We start from the raw sequence: 21,561 nt of genomic DNA, 5'->3' as shown, positions 1-21,561 counted from the left end.
TGTAGATGGACTTTATCTTAGTCTGTTTTCTGTTGTTATAATGAAATACCTGAAGCTGAGTAATCTGTCAAGTGGTTTATTTAGCTCACAGTTTTGGAGGCTGAAAGGCAAGCAGTCTCATCTGGTGGGCCTCTGGTGAGGACCTCATGGCTGCATCACAACGTGGTGGAGAAATGGAAAGGGAACCAAGTGTCTGAAGAAGAGGCCAAGTGCATGGGGGTGGCCTTGCTTTGTAAGAACTCATGCATGCAGGGACTAACTGGAGTCCTGAGGAAACTACATGAACCCCAGTGATCTAACTACCTACTACTAGGCCCCCCCCTTCTTCTTCCTCTTCCTCTCCCTCCTCTTCCTCTTCCTCTTTTTCTTCTTCTCCTTTTTAAGATTTATTTATTTATTTGAAATGCAAAGTTGCAGAGAGAGGAAGAGATACAGAAAGAGGTATTTCATCCAATGGCCATAATGGTCAAGGCTTGGCCAGCCTGAAACCAGGAACCTGGAACTCCATCTGGGTCTCCCATATGGGTTGCAGGGGTCTAAGTACTTGGGCCATCATCTGCTGCTTTCCCAGGCACATCAGCATGGAGCTAGATTGGAAGTTTAGCAGCCAGAACTCCAATAGGAAGCCATATGGAATGCCATTATCACAAGTAGTGGCTTAGTCTGCTACACCACAATGCTGGCCCTGGGCCCCACTTCTTAATGGCCTACCGCCTACTCAACACTGCTTCACAGGGGATTGAGCTTCTAGCACAAGAACTCAACACTATATCCAAGCCATAGCAGACTTGATTGGATGAGTAAGGCAGGATCATTGTACTGGCTTTGCAGATAGAATCTAACAAATTGGTGGCATCAAATTCAGTTTTTCAGTGTCATGAAGAGGAATGGGGTAATTACACTTTTCTGAATTGAACACAGGAAGATTTTATTGGAGGCCTCTACCTGGGAATACTCATGTCACCCATGGCTGCAATTCTGCTGGAAGCTGTAAAGCTTGTTCGTTTACTTAGATAAAGCCACTAATTTAATAACAAAAAGAAACTGTCAAAATGTAAGGTTTTTGCTTTATGTAAAGATAACTCTTTCCTCCTTAATTTATTTTTTACATGATTTTTAAGAGAAATGAAAACATTAAATAAACCTCAGCAAGACTTGTAGAAGCAAACAGCCAGGAATCAAACTGCAAGAGAGAAACATGATCATCTATACATTGGGCCTCCCTGGCTCCTAAAAAAATTCATGACATCAGTCTTTCTGTTCTGTTCCCTTGTGCCTCTGTGACCAAATTGCAGGAAACGTAAATACAGAACGGGAAGAGATGTCTTGAGTGTTAGTGGCTTACATTCAGAATTATTAAATGGTGGCAAACCCCACTTCAAGGATAGCTATGGCCCCAGGCACCCAACCACACACAAAACACCCCAACCACCAAGAAACCCAAGGCAGAAGGCGGGCACTCCCTGTCGCTCTGTTCCCTTCCAGGGAGGTGCTCCACGTGTCTCTCCTCTACCTCCGAGTCATCAGCGCCTGTGCAGACGGCAAGATCCGCATTTATAACTTCCTCAACGGGAACTGTCTGAAGGTGATCAAAGCCAACGGCAGAGGTGATCCTGTGCTGTCCTTCTTTATTCAGGGCAACAGGTGGGTGGTAGGTGTGGAGGTCAGAGAGTGTACAATGCTTCCCACTGTTTAGAAGTAACGATCTTGTGGGGAACCAATTGAGCTTTACACAACACTTAGCAATCAGAGTTCGTTTTGATTATTAACCTGTTCTAGGTGTTTGGGGGAATTATCCAGTGGTGCCCCATAGCTCTTCTAGGAGAGCCATGGTTTGGATAATATGCAGCCTCTGCTTGCTGGTTGCTCATGCGTCCAAGCTGCCTGAGAGTTCCATAAGCTGTCTCTGATGCCCGCTGCTGATGCTGAGACTTAGAGGAGGGTGGGGAACTGCAGTAGCTGGGGTGCTGCTGGGGAGAGTTGAGCAGGTGAGTTTATAGAAACCTGTACCATGACTGATCTCATTGCATGAAGGTCCTCAAGAAGTTCATGGACAATGCATATTGTCAAAAACTGTGCATGGACTTCAAATTGTTTTTGCACCCCCCCCCAAAAAAAAAACCTTTATAATTCCATTTTACAGGACTTTTTTTGGGAAATACTCTTATATATAGAATTGTGCTTGTTATATAGGAACAGGTTCAAGATGATATTATGTGGAAATAACCAAAGAGCATTAACTTATAAATTCTAACTTGGGCTCTCTGGAGACCACTTAATTTTTCTGAACCATATTGCCTTCCTTTAAATGAAACCTCATTAATACTATTTACCATCTAAAAAGAAAAAGGGTGGGGCTGGTAATAAGCTTGATAAAATAAAAGATTTCAGTTATGAAGCAATAATACTGTAAAACAAAATCCACTCTGATCTCTTCTCATTCATACAATCCAGAGAATGATTTCCTTTTGGTTTTGATAAAAATGTCTGAAAGAAATTTCTGATTGGAATGGTCCCCCTAAATTCCACTCTGGCATTTCCAGCCCAACTAAGTCACTTTTCTGGAGAATGTATGCTCACAGCTAAGGTCACAGTTAAGGTTTTTGCTCTGTTTTGGAGCAGAAAGGAACCTGAATCTTTTGCAAATGACAACAATCTGGAAAGCAGTGGATGCTAGGAGGCAGTGCTAGGGGACAGAGGGCAAGATCAGGAAGTTTGTCTACTTGGGCATAAAAGTGGGATTAAAAAAGATAGAAATCATCCTGTTCTGTAAAGTTCATAGGTTCTGCCTACATCTAGGCTATGTCAGGAGCCAGCGCAGTGACAGCATGAAGCAGTGTGGATTCTTTGTGTATGTGGGGTCAGTGGAGAAGGGGTGGTCTCCCCAGTAGAGAGTTTTCCTCATTCCCATCACATCAATAGAATCACTGGGTTTGGAAGCTGTGCTTTAAAAATAGGGAGTGAATTTCAAGACATCTACATGCAGAGTCCCTAAGCTTCTGCCTTGGGAACCTTAGGTACTTGAGACTCACTCCAGGAGCAGAAATTCGTTTGAAAGTATTTTAACTTGAGAAGCAGAACCACCAGAAGCCATGTACTGCATTTATGTTTATTTATTTATTTTTTAAAAGAAAACAGCTACAAAGCTAATGGCCCCTGCTGCATGGCTTGATACCCACCTGTCACTGCTCCTGACCCTCTGACACCTGGCCCTAGCCTGTTTGTGTAGTCATTACCTGGGCATGGCCTGAGGCTCGGCTGGGACAGTAACTACCCTGCCTCCTTTGGTGGCCTCCACACTCCTTTTGTGGGCAATCTTGTTGTTTTGGTTTCCAGGATGTTGATCAACACAGAGAGCAATATTCTCATGTTCCAGTTTGAGCCTGTGAAGTGGCAGTACTCCACGGAAAGAAGTAAGTCGAAGAAGAATAAGGATAGAGAGGAAGACAAGGAAGACAACGGTCTCATGGATGCCCTGTCCAAGTCAAGCACTCAGGTTCACAGCCTGCGGGAGTCTGCGTCCAGTAAACAAACTGTGGCCCAGGACACTCTCCTGAATAAGCCCCACAAGTCCCGTGTCCTTATGAAGGCAAACAAGGTATCTTCAGGTAAAGGAGCCAAACTTTTTCCAATAGCTAAAGGGAAATTTTCAAGACCTAGATTAGCAAACTTATTAGAACCTTTGTACAAAGAATATAAGACTGGTCTTCATACTTGCCATTGAAACAAACAGAACAAGCTACCCATACCTGCGTACCCCTCAAATCCAAACATATATGAGGGTATCTTCACATATTATAAAAAAAACTATGTATGATTTCAAAATTTTTTTTTCACCAAAATTTATCTTTTTATTCCATTTTCTACAAACTCTTTGAAGACTCCCTGCATTATATAACTGATTCCTCAGGACTCAAGACAAAAAGTTACTATAAGCAGAATAATGTTCTGTGCAGAATGCATTATCTTTAGGCCTCTGAGAGACAATATAGGCACCTGGAAAATATCAGTTACAAAGCAAATGTCTGTCTGTGCGTGTGTAAGTGGGCAAGCAGGCATGGCCTATACCATTTATATGCCATCCAAAGAATAAATTATATGTAGCAAGGCCGCTTCCTTTTTTATTATTTATTTATTTATTTTTTTTGACAGGCAGAGTGGACAGTGAGAGAGAGAGAGAGACAGAGAGAAAGGTCTTCCTTTTTTCCGTTGGTTCACCCTCCAATGGCTGCTGCGGCCGGTGCACCACGCTGGTCCGAAGCCAGGAGCCAGGCGCTTCTCCTGGTCTCCCATGCGGGTGCAGGGCCCAAGGACTTGGGCCATCCTCCACTGCCTTCCCGGGCCACAGCAGAGAGCTGGACTGGAAGAGGAGCAACCAGGATAGAATCCGGCACCCCGACTGGGACTAGAACCCGGTGTGCCGGCGCTGCAAGGCAGAGGATTAGCCTGTTGAGCCACGGCGCCGGCCCCTTTTTTATTTTTTAACTTGCCCTATATTTGTGAAATTGGGTCCACAGGTCTATAGAGAATACCAATAGATCATTCCCAAGCATGTCATACTACAAGTGGCCGGTTGTCTCTGGAGGAGAGGGAACCAAGAGTTTTCGGTAATGCTTCATGCTTGATGATCAGTGGGAAAAGAGGATGAGAGAGGGGAGTCAGGATGTAATCTAGGTCTTAGACTTTAGATGACCACTTAGTTTCACAGGACAATAAAAAATATGGTGATATTTTTGCATGAAAGCCAGCTAAATTATCAGTCGCATAACTACTGAATATAGAACCAGGATGCCCCTCCCCATTATTTAGACCTTGTTGAATTATATAATGACAGTCGTTTCTTTCTCATTCTTAATTCAGTCACGTTAGCAGAGGAACATCAAAGTCAAAGGAAGTCGAAATCACCCCGAAAAGATGTCAAGAAGAAAGCTTCTTCTGTTAACAAGGAAGCAAGTGTCCATGATGGTGGGCAAGAGAATGTGGAGGCAAAATCCGTGGCTGGAGAGAAGATGAATGGTGATGCTTTATTCTGAATTAGTGGCAAGATCCAACCTGTACTCCTTCCTACTTTTCCTTCCCCTCCTCTCCGTTTTGTTTTGCTTCCCAGTAGGCTGATACTCTTGCTTATTTTTGAGAATTCAGAATGAATAGACTGCCTGACTTCTAAGAACAACTGGTTTTTCTTAATTGTCTGCTTTCTCACTTAAGACCATAGGCAGGAATCTTTCTAAGATTTGGGTTTCCAGTCTTGGGCTCCCAGCCTGCCATTTGGCCTCCTCCTCACTTCCTGGGCTGTTGTGCCAGCAGTATGACTATGAGGACAGCAGAAGAGAGAAGAGGAATTTGGGGCTGGTTTCAGAGAGACTTTAGGGGGTCCCATAAGGGAGGAGAGAATGTTTGAGGTGGGTGCTATGTATGTGAGATGAGGAGATAAAGGAGAGAAAGATCCAGGGCTTTTGAGAAATGTTGCTGACAGGGCTTTTGAGAAATGTTGCTGAATATCATGCCATGACTGTCTCTTTGCTATTCTTGAAGGACACTGATAAAAATTGTAAATACCTTTCAAATATTTTTTGACTATTATACTAGTGTTTCTTTGAAACAAACTCCCTACAGACTGGTTTCAAGGTGAGGGAGAAACAGTGAAGTTGTATGAGGGCCATCCCAACACTGGGCATCCTTGTGTATACCCATATCTGTGTATCTGTACAGGTTCGCCTGCAGGGCATAGTCCTAGGACTGAGATAAAGAGAACTGCATTTAAAAACTAGAACGATATCCACAGGGTTGTCCTTAAAAATGCCATTGATTTTCATTCTCACTAATGATGTAGGAGAGTTTTCACCCCACCAATGCAAACTCTAAGTGTTGTCCATCATTTCGTACCTACTTATATGATAAGTACAAGTGGTGTTTGCATTTCTTTAAGGTTGGTCATTAACAAACTGAAAATGGCCAAGCACATAATAAAAAAATCCATACTATAGAATATTATTTCATAGCTAAAATTGTATAATGATGAGCCATATATTGACTTGGAAAGAGAGCCACAATATGAGGGTATTTCAAAAAGTTCATGGGAAAATGGAATTAGAAGATAAGTTTATTGGGGTGCAAAAAATGGAAATCCATGAAGTTTTTACATAGTATACATTTTCCATGAACTTTAAAAATTATTTACTTATTTGAGAGGCATAGAGAGAGAGAGAGAGAGAGAGAGAGAGAATGAGAGAGAGAAAGGAAGAAAGACACACAGAGAAAGATAAATCCATACATATATAGAGAGAGCTCCCATCTATTGATTCACTCCCTAAATACCAGCAACATTCTGGGCTGGGCTGGGCTGGGCTGAAGCAAGAAGCTGGAAACTCAATCTGGGTTTCCTTTGTGGGTGGCAGGGACCCAGTCACCTGAACCATGAGCGCTGCCTCCTAAGGTCTGCCTTTGTAGAAAGATGAGGTGGGAGGAGAGCCAGGTATTAAACCCAGGCATTCGGATATGGGACACAGGTGTCTTAACTGGTGTCTCAACCACTAGACCAAACACCTGCCCTGGGGGTTTCCATGAGCTTTTGAAGGCCCCTCTTATGCTAGGATGTCTCCCCTTCCCCCCGTGCACGCGCACACAGACACACACACACACACACACACACACTGGGGCTGGCACTGTCACACAGTGGTTAAGCCAATGTTTGTGATGCCAGCATCCCACATTGGAACTCTGTTTTGATTCCCAGCTACTCTCAGCTTGTGATCCAGCTCCCTGCTAATGTGCCAGGAAAGACCACAGATGATGGCCCAAGTGCTTGAGCCTGGCCACTGACATAGGAGAACCAGATGGAGTTCTTGGCTCTTGGCTTTGTCCTAGCCTAGCCCTGGTTGTTGTGGTCATTTGGGGAGTAGTTGGAAAAATCTCTCTTGCTTTCTCTCTCTTTAATGTTCTGCCTTTCAAATAAATACATCTTAAAGTTTTTTTTTTTTGCATCAAAATAAGCCTACCTTTTAATTCCATTTTTCCCTGTGAACTTTCTGAAGGCCCTTTGGATGTTATGTAAAAAGGGACAAGTTTGTGCACAGTGAGCTCATCACAACTCCTTTTTTTTAATAAGTGGAAAACATTCTGTGTTTTATGGGTTTGAAATGAGAGCAGGTTCTGACATCTAAATAGCACCTAATTTTTATATGTTATAATAAAATATAGTTTAAAAAAGTGAAAGGAAAAAATTTGAAGTTTCCACCCTAGTGTGTGAAGACACAAACATCTTTGAATAAGATATTTTATTTGCTGGTGTGGCTTGGTATAGAAACAGGGGTGGAGAATGTCCAGTCATGGGCCATATAACATCGAGAAATCATTTGATCCGGCCCTACCAAGGCAACTGCAGGCAGGACTCGGAATTCGATAAACCTACAGCAGGCTCATTTTTAAGTTGATACTTTTGTGTGGCCCGTGAGGGACATCATAAATACCCCAGGGGCCCTTGGCAGAGAACAGTTCCCCATCCCTGGTAGAGGGTTACCTGGCGGTCACTGAGGCAAATGACACCTACTTTTCACAACTCAGAAGAGGATGGTGCTTCTCATGTCTCTGTGAGTTGCAGGAACTGAAAAGCCCACATGGAAGAGAGAACAGATTGGCTCATTTGCAGAGATGTGTTCGTTAACTTCATGCACTCAGGCACCTGGGAGGTCTTAATGCTAAAGCAGGGAGCCTTTTACTCTTGTCAGTGGCTTTTGGACCTGCTGCTCCTGTTCAAAACAGTTGGGCCACTCTACTTTAGGAAGTTCCTTTTAGTCATGTGGTTGATATTTTTGTGTTACCCAATGGGTGACATATTCTTTGAAGGCACATTTGGTTTTGAGAAACAGCCAAGATCATTTGGGGTGAAATCCAGTTAACAAGGTGGAGATCAAACTTCGTGATACTGTTGTTGTTGAAAACGATAGCTATGTCACTAAAAATCAGGAGCTGTTTTGTGTCAGCCATAAATGAGATGTGAAGGTCATTCCCACAGGGACATTTCAGAAATGTGTAGAGTCCTGGAATCACAAGTGTCACCTTCAAAATATGCAAGTCCAGAGACTAACGCACATTTGCGACAAGTACTAGCATATTCATTAAAAAACTTGTCTTGTTAAATAATTTCTGGTATCATCATTTCTGATATCATCTTGCTACTGCTCACCCCGTAGCAAGCCCATTGGACCACAAAGACCCCAGTGTGGCTTCATCTGCATGCCAGTATACTTAATATTTTTCAAAGAATGCTGACTTTTTGTTTCCTTTTTTTTTTTTTTTTTGCAGAAGTAGATAATGTGCAGAAAGTACCAGAGCAAGGCCAAGTGACAACTCCTGTAGAACCAACCTATCTCCAGAAGAACAAGCCCTGGAAAACCCCCATGTCGCCTGATCGGTTCCTCCTGACTGTCAACGCTTTGCAGCAAGCCCACAGTTCCGGGAAATTTGCTTACCCCCACAGACCCCAAACACAAGTCATTGACGCCTGGGGACCTTCCATTCCATACCCGAGGAAGGTCTTGAATTTCAAAGGGAAATCAATCCAACATGCAGTAGATCAGCTGAGAGCCAGCAATCCTCCCATGGACATGCAACAAACCAACATTCCCCTGGAGATCCAGAAGCTGCAGCCCAACTTGAAACGATCTTTGCACAGCCCCCGAGTCCAGTCCACCATCCCCCAGCCCATGATTATCCGCTCCAAACTCTCCAGCAGCTCCCGGCACGAAGGTCAAGCGACCAGTTCAGCTGCCGGGCCAGCGAGCAGCGTGGGCCCCCTGAGCAGTAGGCAAGTTTATAAACCGAGCAGCATGGTAGTGCCTCAAGTGGGCACGGCCACCCTGTCCCTCAAGAAAGACCGGCCTCGCCTGTGCATGGCCCTCGATCCCCTTAGGATGAACACTGAGTTTATGCTGTTGACCGTGAAGGAGGAGGAAGAGTACAAGGAAGCCAAGATGAACGAGTATCAGACTTATGAGTCCATTGGAGTGGTTGATCTGGGAAAAGCCAGCAGAGCTGCGTGGATCAGGAAGATCAAAGGCCTGCCCATTGATAATTTCATAAAAGCAGGGAAAATCGCAGCCCCTGAACTTGGACACAACATATTTATCTAAACCAGCCTTGGGAAATGACAATGTCTTACAATAAACAGAAGGTCAAGTGGATTGGTTTTCTGCGGGTGTGTGTGTGTGTGTGTGTTTGTGTGACTGTTCCCTGCAGTTAATTAACCTGGAAACCCTTTGTTATCTTCTTAGAAGCCAAAAGGTTGATTTTCCCAAAGTAAGAAAACAAAAGGAGCCTGGGAGAGATTGGCATCTGTATTTCCACTGGGAACCATTCAGGGAGACTCAGGGAAGCCCATTTCATTCGTAGGGGAAGGGGAAGTAAGATACCACTCACTGCTACCATGCAGTGCTATCACTTCTTCCAGCAAACAAAGGGATATGGCTGCTTCAGGATCAGGCCTTGCAGTCTCCTGGGATTTTGGCATCGAAGCCTAATGAAGCTCACTAAGTTGTTAAGAGCCTAAAAGGGGAGCCGTCAAAGGACCTGACCTATTGCTTTGGAGAAATGCTTTTTGCATTTCTTCTTCTCAGGGCTAACTCCTGTGGGAGAAAATTAAATGCATTCATCCTCTCTACAAAGGAGGCTACTAATTTTTTTAAAAGATTTTATTTATTTATTTGAGAGATAGAGTTACAGACAGTGAGAGGGAAAGACAGAGAGAAAGGTCTTCCTCCACTGGGTCATTCCCCAATTGGCTACAATGGCCAGAGCTGTGCTGATCTGAAGCCAGGAGCCAGGTGCTTCTTCCTGGTCTCCTATGCAGGTGCAGGAGTCCAAGGACTTGGGCCATCTTCCACTGCTTTCCCAGGCCACAGCAGAGAGCTGGACTGGAAGTGGAGCAGCAAGGACTAGAACCCTGCACCCATATGGGACGCTGGTGCCACAGGCAGAGGATTAACCTACTGTGCCACGACGCCAGCCCCAAGGCTACTAATATTGCATGGGGTGAAGTCTCTACTTACACCTTTGGAAGGTGGAGTCAGGGACAAGGCGGGTAATTTCGAAGGGTTCCAAGGGGGAGGAACGAGGACTAGGGCCCATGGGACGACAGCTCAAGACCCATGCCAAGTAGAGCGCTCCTATTCAGTAGCTTTGCGTGGTCAGATTACTCCCTTCTTCAAGAAATGCCAGAAGTTCTGATTTTCCTGTGAAGTGCCCCACGTTTTAAAGGATGGTACACGGATTCAAACAGAATGCACAGCAAAGCCAAAACAACAAAGCGACAAGTCCACATAATCAGATGAGGCCGAGGCAGGCAGGGATGTAGGGGCTCTCTATCCATCTCTATCTATCTCTGCCCTCACAAAGGCAATAGCCTGGCCAAGCTTTCTCTTCTTGGAGAAATGCCCAACCCCCACCCCTTAGGATGCACCGTTTAAAACAGCACTGGCACCTAACCGTGGGAAGTTTGTAATTTGCATTCGAAGAATTCCTGGAACTAAGGAAATGTGCATTATCTCATGGGCCTTTCAACAGCAGCCTGACTTAGGCCTGGCAGATAGTTTGTTTTGTTTTGTTATTTTTGTTTTTTTTTTTTTTAATCATCACAGTTTCCAAGATGAACAAAAGCTTTAGTTTTTAGGTCCTTCCTCCGGGCAAGAAAACACACATCACGGTCTAGGCTTGCACTTAATGACTAAGGGACACCTGGAGTTTCGTTGTAAGAGCGTAATTGGTCATACAGGGCAGGGGCTGCCACCCAGGCCCCCACGCTCCAGGGGCTCAACACCTATGAGTAATGCCTGTTTCCTGCAGCCCAAAGTTTTCTTTTTCCCATCCTAACACCCTCTACTGCTTCCTCTAGAGTCCCCCTGCCTTGCTCTGAACAGCTTTTTTGCTCCTTTGCAAGAGCACATTTATATATATAAAAAAAAACCTGCTTTGAAAATTTAAAGCATAAGGGTAAAACTGAAAAGAAATTACGTCACGGTACAACACGTCAACAAAATTAAATTATGGAATAGTGAAGCCCCGCCCCCAGAACATCTACGCTAGGGGAGTGACTTTGCCGTGTAAGTGGCAAACATTTCCTTATAACAAACCACTAAGTTCTCCCAGCCTGTTTTCGCACCTACCTGACCTAGACTCCGCCCCCGTCGGCCCGCCCATCTCGCCCCGCCCCACAATCTCCCCGCCCACAGCCCCGCCCACGCACCCGCCCCCTTTTAAAAGCCCCGCCCTCGCGTTCCCCAGCCCGGGACTTGCGCTCCTCTCGCAACGCACCTCCAACCGGAAGTGTGCTTGTATATCGGCCCCCTCCGAGCCAGTGGGGACGGGGTTTGTGACAGTTCCGGCCCGGACCCGGTGCCTGACGCGCTGACGTGGCTCCCGGAAGTGGGGCCGGCGCTGCCTCGCCATGTTGTCACAGGTGAGGGGCTGTGGGCGCCTGGAGAGGGCAGCGGCATGGGAGGGCTGGACTTGGGGGCGCGAGTGGAGCGTACCGGGGCTGTGGTTTCCGCGTCTTCCCCCTGCCGCCTCCGCCGGAGCTCAGGGAGGAGCGGGGCGGACCGGCGGGAGTAGGGGGCCGTGGACAGTCGTTCGGCGAGGGCGTCTGGACGCCCTGAGGCCTCAGGCGGCGTTGAGCGGTGTCGGCCTGGGCCTGTGCAGAAGCCCATGGTCGGCAGACGCCGGGCGCTGTCGGGCGGCGTAGGCGTTAGTGCGCGGGTCCGGGTAACCAGGGGCGGCCCATCGAGCATCTCCGGCTCCCTCCGGGTCTGGCCCGGGGGTGGGGGTGCGCTCAGGTCCAGTACGAAGGCGAGCCCCTGCCGGAGCGGGATAATGACTAATTGAATCTCCTTTAAAGCAGTTGCTGTTTATAGTCCACTGTGCTGTAATTCTTCGTGTGTGTGTGTGTGTGTTCGTGTCACACGTAATTCACCGAGGGACCGCCCTGTCCCAGCAGTGCTCCAGGCCCAGGAATCGGGTCGTGAACTCTAGGGACAGACGGGTCCCCGAGGTCGGGGGCTGGTCCTAGGTAGGAGATAACGGGGTTGTAGAGGGGCTGGGGTGATGGATGATAAGTTAGCCAAACCAAAGACATTTTCATCCATCACTTACTTGTGCTCTGGTTTCCATCCCCTCTTAATTCAGGATATAAATATACTTTGCTTTTTTTTTTTTTTTCCCCTATGTGAAAAAATGAAAACTCCCGCCTGCCCTTTGATCTGTCACCCGCTCTCTGTTCCTGGAAAGACTCGTCTGTACTTGTTCTCCAGTGTGGTATTATTCTCGGCCATCCGAGTCAGAATTTCTCTCCCTTCTCCTGCCTTACTAAAACTGCTCTTACTGAGGTCACTGTGGACCTGTTAAAAAGAGTGGTCACTTGGGTTTGCAGCATTGGATGTAGTTCTTTGGATCCTTCTCCTGGGGACACTTCTTGGGGATTCCAGGGCACCACTCTCCTGTGTCACCTCCCACTCCGTGCCACTCATGTTTGTTCCGTCTCCCCTTTCTGACCTCTGCATATCCGAGTGCCCAGAGTCTGGCATTGGCATCTCTGTCCTGTTAGTTGTTGAGGACAAAAACCTCTTTCTTGACTCCTGTTCTCTTACCTCAGAGTCAAGTCAGCAAATCCTGTCACCTCGACCTTAAAAGCTGGTCTGAATCTCCACCTTCCACCACCTCCACTGCATCCACTGTGGACCAGGCTGTTGTTTCCAGGCTCCACCATTGGAGCAGCCCCCCAACCAGTCCCCTGATTTTGTGCCTTGGTCTCTCCCCTCCCTGCCCTCCAGAGTTTTAATGCAATGGCCAGACTTGTCTTGTGAGTCAGAACATGTCAGTCCTTTGTTCACAGTGTACTGATGGTTCTCACTCTCAACGTTTTTGAAAACAAAACAACAAAACCCACTTTTATTAACATTTTAAGTTCAGTACGTCCAAAACCAAGCTCCTGATACTGCTCTGATACTGGTTGTGCCCGTGGTCTTCCTCTTCTTAATAAACACAACTATGAGAGGACAGAGTTGTTTGTCTCCTTTTTCTTTGTGCTTGTAGCCTTACAACCGTGCCTGGCAGTTAGTAGGCATTCAGTGTTTATTGGATATGGAGAAGATTCCAGTCTTTTGAAGATCAGCGTAAGGGAGAAGAGTGTTCCTAGGTAGAAGAACCACAAGTATAGAGACCCAGTGGGCACATGTTGAATCAAAAAGGTGCTTGGTCCAGGGGCTTAGTTACTATATGAAAAGTTCCCTGTTGTTTTTGTAGCAAATTACTATAAACTTTGTAGCTTAGAACAAACTTACCCTCTTATAATTCTGGTGGTTTGAAGTCCAAAATGAATGTCAAATGTCAAGGATTAAAATCAAGGTGTGGGCAGTTTTGTTCCTTCTGGAGGCAACAGGAGGAGAATCTTGTCTTTTTTTTTTTTTTTTTGACAGGCAGAGTTAGAGAAAGGTCTTCCTTCCTCTGGTTCACCCCCCAAATGGCCGCCACGGCCGGTGCGCTGTGCTGATCCGAAGCCAGGAGCCAGGTGCTTCCTCCTGGTCTCTCACGTGGGTACAGGGGCCCAAGGACTTGGGCCATCCTCCACTGCCTTCCCGGGCCACAGCAGAGAGCTGGACTGGAGGAGGAGCAACTGGGACTAGAACCCCATATGGGTGCCGGCACTGCAGGCAGAGGATTAACCAAGCGAGCCACGGTGCTGGCCCCTTGAAAGTACACTTAGCTGAGTTGAGTGAGCAGGAGGCCTGCATCAAGGCCTAACTGATGACACTCTCCTGCAGAGCCCTCTAGTAGAAAGGAGTCTCTCCCTGTCCCGGGTTGTGTTTGCGTTTGTATTTCTCCTGGCTCTCGCCGTGACCGTCTGTGGTGTATTATAGGTAATTGCCTCCTTTGTTTACTCATGCCTTCAGCAGACACTGTAGCACTAGACCAGTGCTCTGTTATCTGGTAGGTCTTGGCACAGTGCAGACAGGCCTTGTTCCCCAGTGGCTTAAAATCTAAGTGGGGGTGGGAGTTGGGGACAGATTTGCAATAAGAATGCCCCATGGTAACTGTTCAGATGCAGAGTTGTCCAAGTGCTGTGGGGATAGCACAGTTTCTCAGCTGTGTCAGTATCTGATCTGGTGTGTGTCTGATGGCCAGCTAGGTAGGGGATGGGGAAGGAGGAGCAGAGAAAGCGCAGGAGAGGCATGAAGGTGGGAGAGACCAGGTAGTAACCGTGTTGCTGCAGGGCTGGGCAGGGCAAGTGTCAGAGGTGTGCGGTGGGGATCAGAGCATGCCATCACCCATGCTGTATGTGAAGGAGTTGACTTTATTCTGTTCATGGAGGGGCTCCTTTGACAGAATTGAGGAGGGGAGTAGCATGATATGATTTTCACATTGGGAAGAGTGCTCTGAGTAACACAGAGGAGAGGCTGGAGTAGACTGGGAGTGAGACCAGCGAGACAGGGAGACTGGCGGGTGGTACTGGGAGTAGGTTTGTTGTGGTTGAGGCTGAAGGGAATTACAGTGATTTGAGGTGTGAGCCCTTAGGAGCCTCTGGGTGGAAAAGGGAGGAATGCTGTGGGAAGGTAGAAGATAGAAGGGGAGATAATAGATCAGCTTTTCTTTTCTTTCTTTCTTTCTTTTTTCTTTTTTTAAGATTTATTTATTTGCAAGGCAGAGTTAGAGAGAGAGAGATACCTTCGGTCCACTGGTTCACTCTCCAAATGGCTGCAATGTCCAGGGCTGGGCCCTGCTGAAGCCAGGACCCTGGAACTCCATCTGGGTCTCCAACGTGAGTGGCAGGGGCCATCTTCTGCTGCCTTCTCAGGCGCATTAACAGGGAGTTGGATTGGAAATGGAACGGCCAGCACTCCCAACCTGCCCTCATATGGGATGCTGGCAATCACAGGTGGTGGCTTATCTTACTGTGCCACAATACTGGCCCCAGATCAGGGTTATAAATCTTCTTTGAGTAATAAGAGGCACTTGGAAATGTTTACATGCTGTTTAGAATATTTGAAAGTACAAAAAAGTAAAAATAAAAGGAAAATTGATGTAACAAGTCCCGAGGAGGCATGGAAAGAAGGAATTCTGAGCACAAATCATTACTTTAACCTTGGACAAGAAAAGAGTGTGAGAAGGAGTCAGGGAAGCCAGGGTGCAGTCAGATGGTCTGTGAAGGAGCTAAAACACTGAGTCTATCCCTGAGAGCCTCAGCTTTCTCTGAGTGCACCTGAAAATAGGTGTCAGCTCAAAGGAGCAGGTTCTGTACCCGTGTTCTTAGAGGCCTGAGCTGCCCAGGGGCAGGGATGGACACATTCCCATGTTGGCTTCTTGCCAGGTGTTGGGATGCACCTGTCTTTTCCCTAGGTTGTGAATTTCTTTTCTTAAGATTTACTTGAAAGGCAGAGTTAGGTGGTAGGAGATATCTTCCATCCGCTGGTTCACTCCCCAAATGGTCAGAGCTGGGCCGGTCTGAAGCCAGCAGCCAGGAGCTTCTTCCTGGTCTCCCACATAGGTACAGGGGCCCATCTTCTGCTGCTTTCCCAGGAGCATTAGCAAGGAGCTGGATTGGAAGTAGATTAGCTGGGACTTGAACCGGCGCCCATATGGGATGCTGGTGCCACAGGCGGCAGCTTTACCCATTATGCCACTGTGCCGGCCCTGAGTTTGTGATTTCTTGATGGCTGTGACTGTGTTGTAATTTTGCCTTCCATCCTGATAAATGTGCATATTTGCATGTAGGGAGCATGTAAATACTGCCTTTAATTTTGCTTCATGAATATTTAATTTTCCTACTAGGACAGTAATGATGACACTGAGGATGTTTCCCTGTTTGATACGGAAGAGGAGACAGCTAATAGACCAAGAAAATCCAAAATCAGGTATGCGGATAAGTTACGAGAGTTGTGTTAGTGTTCAGTGATGCCCTGTCCATAGATTAGTATCAGCTGATGGGACTCAAGGCCGAGTGATTTGGAGTTGCTTGTGAATATTCTGTGATGCTAGTTTGGTATTTGGTGTGAGACAAAATGAGCTTCAGTTTTTCTTGGGAATAATTGACAAATGGGATTTTATTCAATACTGAGTTTTCAAATCATCAAATCTGGTTATTTAAATACCTGTGCTTTTAATTGTATGCTAGCTACTATTTTCCAAGAATGATCTTTCTTGGTGTGCTTTCTATAGATAATGTTACATTTTGACTTATTGTGCAGATTTCAGATTCTTCTATAAAAAATAACATGAAATTGTGAAATGTACTTCTATTCCAAATTTAGTTCTCTGAAGAAATTTTCTTAAAGAAATCAAAATCTATCTGAGCCTCAAATATCATACTAAATGAAAGGTGCCAGTCACAAAGACCACATATAGTATGATTTTATTTATAGGAAATGTCCAGAGTAGACAAAAATGTATGTGACAGAAAATAGCTTAGTTGTTGCCTAGGGTTGAAGGAGTTGAAGGTAAATGGGGAATGATTGCTAATGGGTACAAAGTGTCATTTGGGGTGATCAAAAGTTGTAAAGTAGTGGCTAATTAGTGATTGAACACCTCTGTGAATATACTAAAAACCATTAAATTGTACACTTTAAATGATGAATTATTTGGTATACGAATTGTATCTTAACAAAGCTGTTAAAAACCAAAAATACTTTATCTGATGGTGACTTTGCTTTAATGCCTGAAGTGATTTTTAACTTTCCAAATTATTTTGGCATGATTTGAAAATAGGATTCAAATCATAAGACTGTAGTTTTCCTTATTTTTGAAAACTAGGTGCTCGTTATATATTTTGTGAAAATTTATATTCAATGTGATATTTTTTAAAGGGAGTGGGTTTATTGGGGGAAACAATGTGATGTTGTGTTTACATAATGAATTTTCTGTGACAACAGGGCCTAGTTAAATAATGGGACTTAAGAGAGATAGGCTGCTTCTTGCTCAGGTCATCTCTTTTGTTTTGCCAGATTCTTCATGGTTATGCCATGGCTAGCACATTTTTCATCTACATCTGCTGGTACCTGTAGTAAAATGTAATTGCATTTCTTTTATTTTGTTTTGGTTTTCAGACATCCAGTGGCATCATTTTTCCATTTGTTCTTTCGAGTCAGTGCAATTGTAGTCTATCTTCTCTGTGAATTACTCAGCAGCAGCTTTATTGCCTGTATGGTGACAATTATCTTGTTGTTGTCATGTGACTTTTGGGCAGTGAAGGTAGGTTTTGTTGTTTTTATTTTAAAATTGTATTTACTATGAGATTGAATGATGTACATACAGAAAAATGAGACTGGATTTTGGATTGGTGTTAATTTTAATTGATCTTGTTACATCAGGCCTCATGTATGTTAAACTGCTGGAATTGTCAGAACGCATGCAGGTTATTACAGTACTGAGTTACCCTGCTATATGTCAGCCTACGTCAGCTTTGCAATCAAACACACACACAATGTGACCAGCAGTCATAGACTGTACACACTGCTTCTAATCCCTTCAGCTGGTTTTGCTTTAGGGTCACTTCTAGGTGTGCCTTGTATAGTTTCCAGATTCTGCCCAGTATAGTTGTCCATAAATGCCTAAGAAGTATCCACTTTTTGTAAAGGTTCCTATTTGTGTGCTAGGGCAATATTTCTCTACCAGGGCAAAGTTGTTCCCCATGGAACATATTTGTCAATGTCTGAAAACATTTTTCATTGTCATACCTGGGGCAGGGGTGAGTGTGATCTAGTGTGTAGAGACCTGATGTGTTACTGAACAACTTAAGATGCACAGGATGGCCTCTACAATGAAGTACTGTCTGGTACAAAATGTCAGTTTTGTACCAGATGTACCAGATGTGGGGCCGGCGCCGTGGCTGACTTGGCTAATCCTCTGCCTGCGGTGCCGGCATCCCATATGGGCACCAGGTTCTAGTTCCAGCTGCTCCTCTTCCAGTCCGGCTCTCTGCTGTGGCCCGGGAAGGCAGTGGAAGATGGCCCAAGTGCTTGGGCGCCTGCACCTGTGTGGGAGACCGGGAGGAAGTACCTGGCTCCTGGCTTCGGATCAGCGTAGCTCCGGCCGTAGAGGCCATTTTGGGGAGTGAACCAACAGAAGGAAGACCTTTCTCTCTGTCTCTCTCTCTCACTGTCTAACTCTGTCTGTCAAAAAAAAAAAAAAAAGTGTGTTATGTCAAAGTTGAGGAACTCTGTTGTAGGGGAGAGAAAGGAGTGAAAGCAATGGTGTCAAACTCAAAAGTGATGGATAGAGAGATTAATGGATGCCCAGACAGGTAGGCAAATGTGTGATAAGTTACCATAATAAAATACTAAATGTAGACTTTGGTGGTAAATGTTTATGTATTTACTGTAAAATTTAACTTTCTTATGTGTTTTAAAATTTTTCTAGTAAAAAGTGATGGGGAGAAAAAATCAAAGGCTAATTTTGGAACTTCAGAGACCTGTGTACTGACTCAAGGACCAGGAAGATGTTTAAAGTCTGTTGACATGCCCCAACCTAGCCATTTTTAGACCTATTAATTAAAAACATCAGAAGTTGTTTGTTAAGTGGTGGCTAGTTTTCATAGGCTACATAATACTGAGAAGGAAGATCTCAAAGGTCGGTTCTCTTTTGCTTTATTTTCTTTTTTAGAAGATGTATTTATTTATTTATTTGAAAGGCAGAGTTACAGAGATTATCTTTCATCTGCTGGTTCACTCCCCAAATGGCCACAGTGGCCAGGATGTGACCAGGCTGAAACCAGGAGCCAAGAACTCCATCCAGGTCTCCCACATGGGTGGCAGGGGCCCATGTATTTGGGCCATCTGCTGCTGCTTTCCCAGGCATATTAGTAGGGAGCTGGATCGGCAGTGGTGCAGCCAGGACTCAAAGCAGTGCTCATATGGGATGCTGGCATCGTAGGTGGCTTAACCTGCCTTACCACAATGCCAGCCCATAGGTCTGTTTTCTGAAGACTTTTCTTTTGTACACTCTCTTTGGTTTGTGTTTCTTTGAATTTCTTCTGTTGCTTTTTGCTCTAGGGTGTATCCTGCTCACAGTTGTATTTGCATCCATGTTTCTTTTTGTTATCAAATTTCTGCTCAGCCAAATAAAACAGGGCCTTTAATCAGTTTTCCTTGTAATTTTTGAACTCTTAACATTAAATCCTTCTGTGCTTGGGGTTTTTGAAACTGTGACCAAAATAGTATATTTTCTGATAAGATTTAAAAAGGCTTAAAAAGTTGTCATTCATTTATCCTTGTCAAAATTAATTACAGCTATCCAAGCAATTAAGACCTGAAGCAAAATTAAGAAATTGAATGGAGAAATTATTAAATCCATTTGGGAACGCATGTAGCAGGGTTCTAAAACTAGTAGATTGGAAATGTGTCATAATTTTGATGTAGTTGTCAAAAGAGATATAATTATTTTGAAAAATAAAAATAATCTTCATCCAATTTCCTGATATTAATGAAGACCAAGAAGAGGTGAACACAGAAAATATTTAAAGAGTATGTTTAAATATGATTGTATAGGGTTTTGTTTTGTTCCTCATTTTGACAAATAGAGTAAAAGTTAAATAGTTTTAAAAATTTAATGGAAGTTATTAATAAAATTTAAGACATGTTCTGTATCTTTTTTTTTTTTTTTTTTTTTTTTGACAGGCAGAGTGGACAGAGAGAGAGAGACAGAGAGAAAGGTCTTCCTTTTGCCGTTGGTTCACCCTCCAATGGCTGCCGCGGTAGCGCGCTGTGGCCGGCGCACCGCGCTGTTCCGATGGCAGGAGCCAGGTGCTTCTCCTGGTCTCCCATGGGGTGCAGGACCCAAGGACTTGGGCCATCCTCCACTGCACTCCCTGGCCACAGCAGAGAGCTGGCCTGGAAGAGGGGCAACCGGGACAGGATCGGTGCCCCGACCGGGACTAAAACCCGGTGTGCCGGCGCCGCAAGGCGGAGGATTAGCCTAGTGAGCCACGGCGCCGGCCACATGTTCTGTATCTTGTTCAGCACTGGAGAAGATAGGAGCAACTGAAATATTTCCTATGGCCAAAGAAGGAGGACAAAGTAAATCTCAGAACTTAACTGTTACAGCACCCGTGTACTAGGTGACAGAAGTAATAGCAAATTTGTTATGACAGTAAATGGAATTTGATTAAGCTCTCTTTTAAAGACAAGAATTTGAAGACTGGGTCAGAAATTAAAGCCCAAGGGGCTGCCATTGTGGCACAGAAGGTTAAGCTACTGCTTGCTATGTGGGCATCCTACGTTAGAGTGCTGGTGCCCGGCTGCTTTACTTCCAATTCAGCTTCCTGTTGATATGTTTGGGAAAGCAGAGAATGATGGCCGAATTCTTTGGGTTCCTGCCACTCATGTTGGAGACCAACATGGAGTTCTGGACACCTGGCTTCAGCCTTGCCCAGCCCCAGCTGTTGTGGGCATTCGGGGAGTGAACCACTGGATGGAAGATCTCTCTGTTTCTGCCACTCTCTCTCCTATCTGTGTCTCTGCCTTTCAAAGAAATAAAATATATCTTAAAAAAAAAAAAAAAAGTCCAGGCAAAAGAACTAACTAAAATATTGACATTTATAAAAATAAAAGAAGGCAAAGATAACATCAAATCAATTCAGACAAAAAGAAACTTGGTGTTATTATCAGATGAAAGAGAAAACAGGGTAAGAAAACACTAAATGGAACCTCCCAAAAAGGTCATTTTATGAATCACAGTGACTTTCATTTGTAGAATAAAATTATATCAAAATGTATATAGTGAAGAACATAAAATACTAGGGAAAGATGGAGGCAACATTTTATTAGTAGCCTAACAAACCATTGTCTTTGATAGATTACAGCAACAAAAAATAAATAAGATCTGTACGATCTGAAAGAAATAATTAACAAGATCAATTTAAAAACACTATTTGGAACTTTGTATGTACAGAGATATGCCTGTGGATCATTAACAAAAACTAACTGAACGTTACTAAAGAAAATCCAAATAAATTGTAAAAAACATTTACATTTTAGTCTAAATTAGTATATAGAAATTAATAAAAATAGTTGTCAACATTAGCATTAAAAAAGCCAACTTGCTAAATAGCTTGGTGTAAAAGGAACCAAAAACTGTAAAGATAGATTGTTTATAGCTTAATGACAAAGTCAAACTCTGGCATGAATGTAGAAGAAAAACAATAGACTTCAGGCTTTTGATATTTGACAAGAAAATAAAAGTCTGGACTGCTCAGGTTTGAAAGTTTCAAAACCAAGAAAGCTAAGAGGAATTAGGACAAATAAATGATGAAGACAAATGCAGAAAGAGAACTGGGGCATGGGGACATGGAAGGGTTTGGGATTGGAGCTGTTCTTGTCACCTTTGCCAGCTTTTCTCTTCCACTTGGCCTTTCACTCTTAGCATTTCTAGGATAGAGTTTTGGGCTTTAAGGCCACCGCCTTCCTTTTCCTTCTGTGTTCCTTTCCTAGGCAGTGCCATCTCTGCTTCTGATTTCTGTTGCTTATCTGTAAGCTGCGTTGGTTCCCAGATCCAGATCTCTATCCAAGTTTGTCCTCGCAGCTGCTT

General features: G+C 44.5%; 2 protein-coding genes across 8 annotated transcripts in view; both read left to right on the top strand.

Moving 5' to 3' along the window:
- The window catches only part of FBXW10B (F-box and WD repeat domain containing 10B), a 34,300-nt gene extending 25,124 nt beyond the window's left edge, over positions 1-9,176 (top strand). For 2 of the 4 annotated variants that reach the window (XM_062216803.1, XM_062216801.1), the window contains 4 exons: positions 1,486-1,644; positions 3,337-3,608; positions 4,861-5,016; positions 8,305-9,176. In XM_062216803.1, the coding sequence (XP_062072787.1) occupies positions 1,486-1,644; positions 3,337-3,608; positions 4,861-5,016; positions 8,305-9,131 (1,414 nt within the window). In that variant the 3' untranslated portion in view covers positions 9,132-9,176. Of the gene's footprint in view, positions 1-1,485; positions 1,645-3,336; positions 3,609-4,860; positions 5,017-8,304 lie in introns of those variants that run through there. The other 2 variants (XM_062216802.1, XM_062216804.1) reach the window with 2 other exon arrangements.
- A 2,168-nt stretch (positions 9,177-11,344) lies between these two features.
- Positions 11,345-21,561, top strand: part of TVP23C (trans-golgi network vesicle protein 23 homolog C) — a 31,190-nt gene continuing 20,973 nt past the window's right edge. For all 4 annotated transcript variants that reach the window (XR_009864294.1, XR_009864295.1, XM_062175504.1 and 1 more), the window contains exons 1-3: positions 11,345-11,452; positions 15,814-15,896; positions 17,085-17,229. Coding sequence is in view for 2 of the 4 variants with exons in the window: in XM_062175504.1 (XP_062031488.1) it covers positions 11,441-11,452; positions 15,814-15,896; positions 17,085-17,229 (240 nt within the window). In the remaining 2 variants the exon portion in view is untranslated. The remainder of the gene's footprint in view (positions 11,453-15,813; positions 15,897-17,084; positions 17,230-21,561) is intronic.

This window comes from Lepus europaeus, chromosome 18, assembly GCF_033115175.1.
Source record: "Lepus europaeus isolate LE1 chromosome 18, mLepTim1.pri, whole genome shotgun sequence".
Lineage (NCBI taxonomy): Eukaryota > Metazoa > Chordata > Mammalia > Lagomorpha > Leporidae > Lepus > Lepus europaeus.
This window is presented reverse-complemented; position numbering and strand designations above follow the sequence as displayed.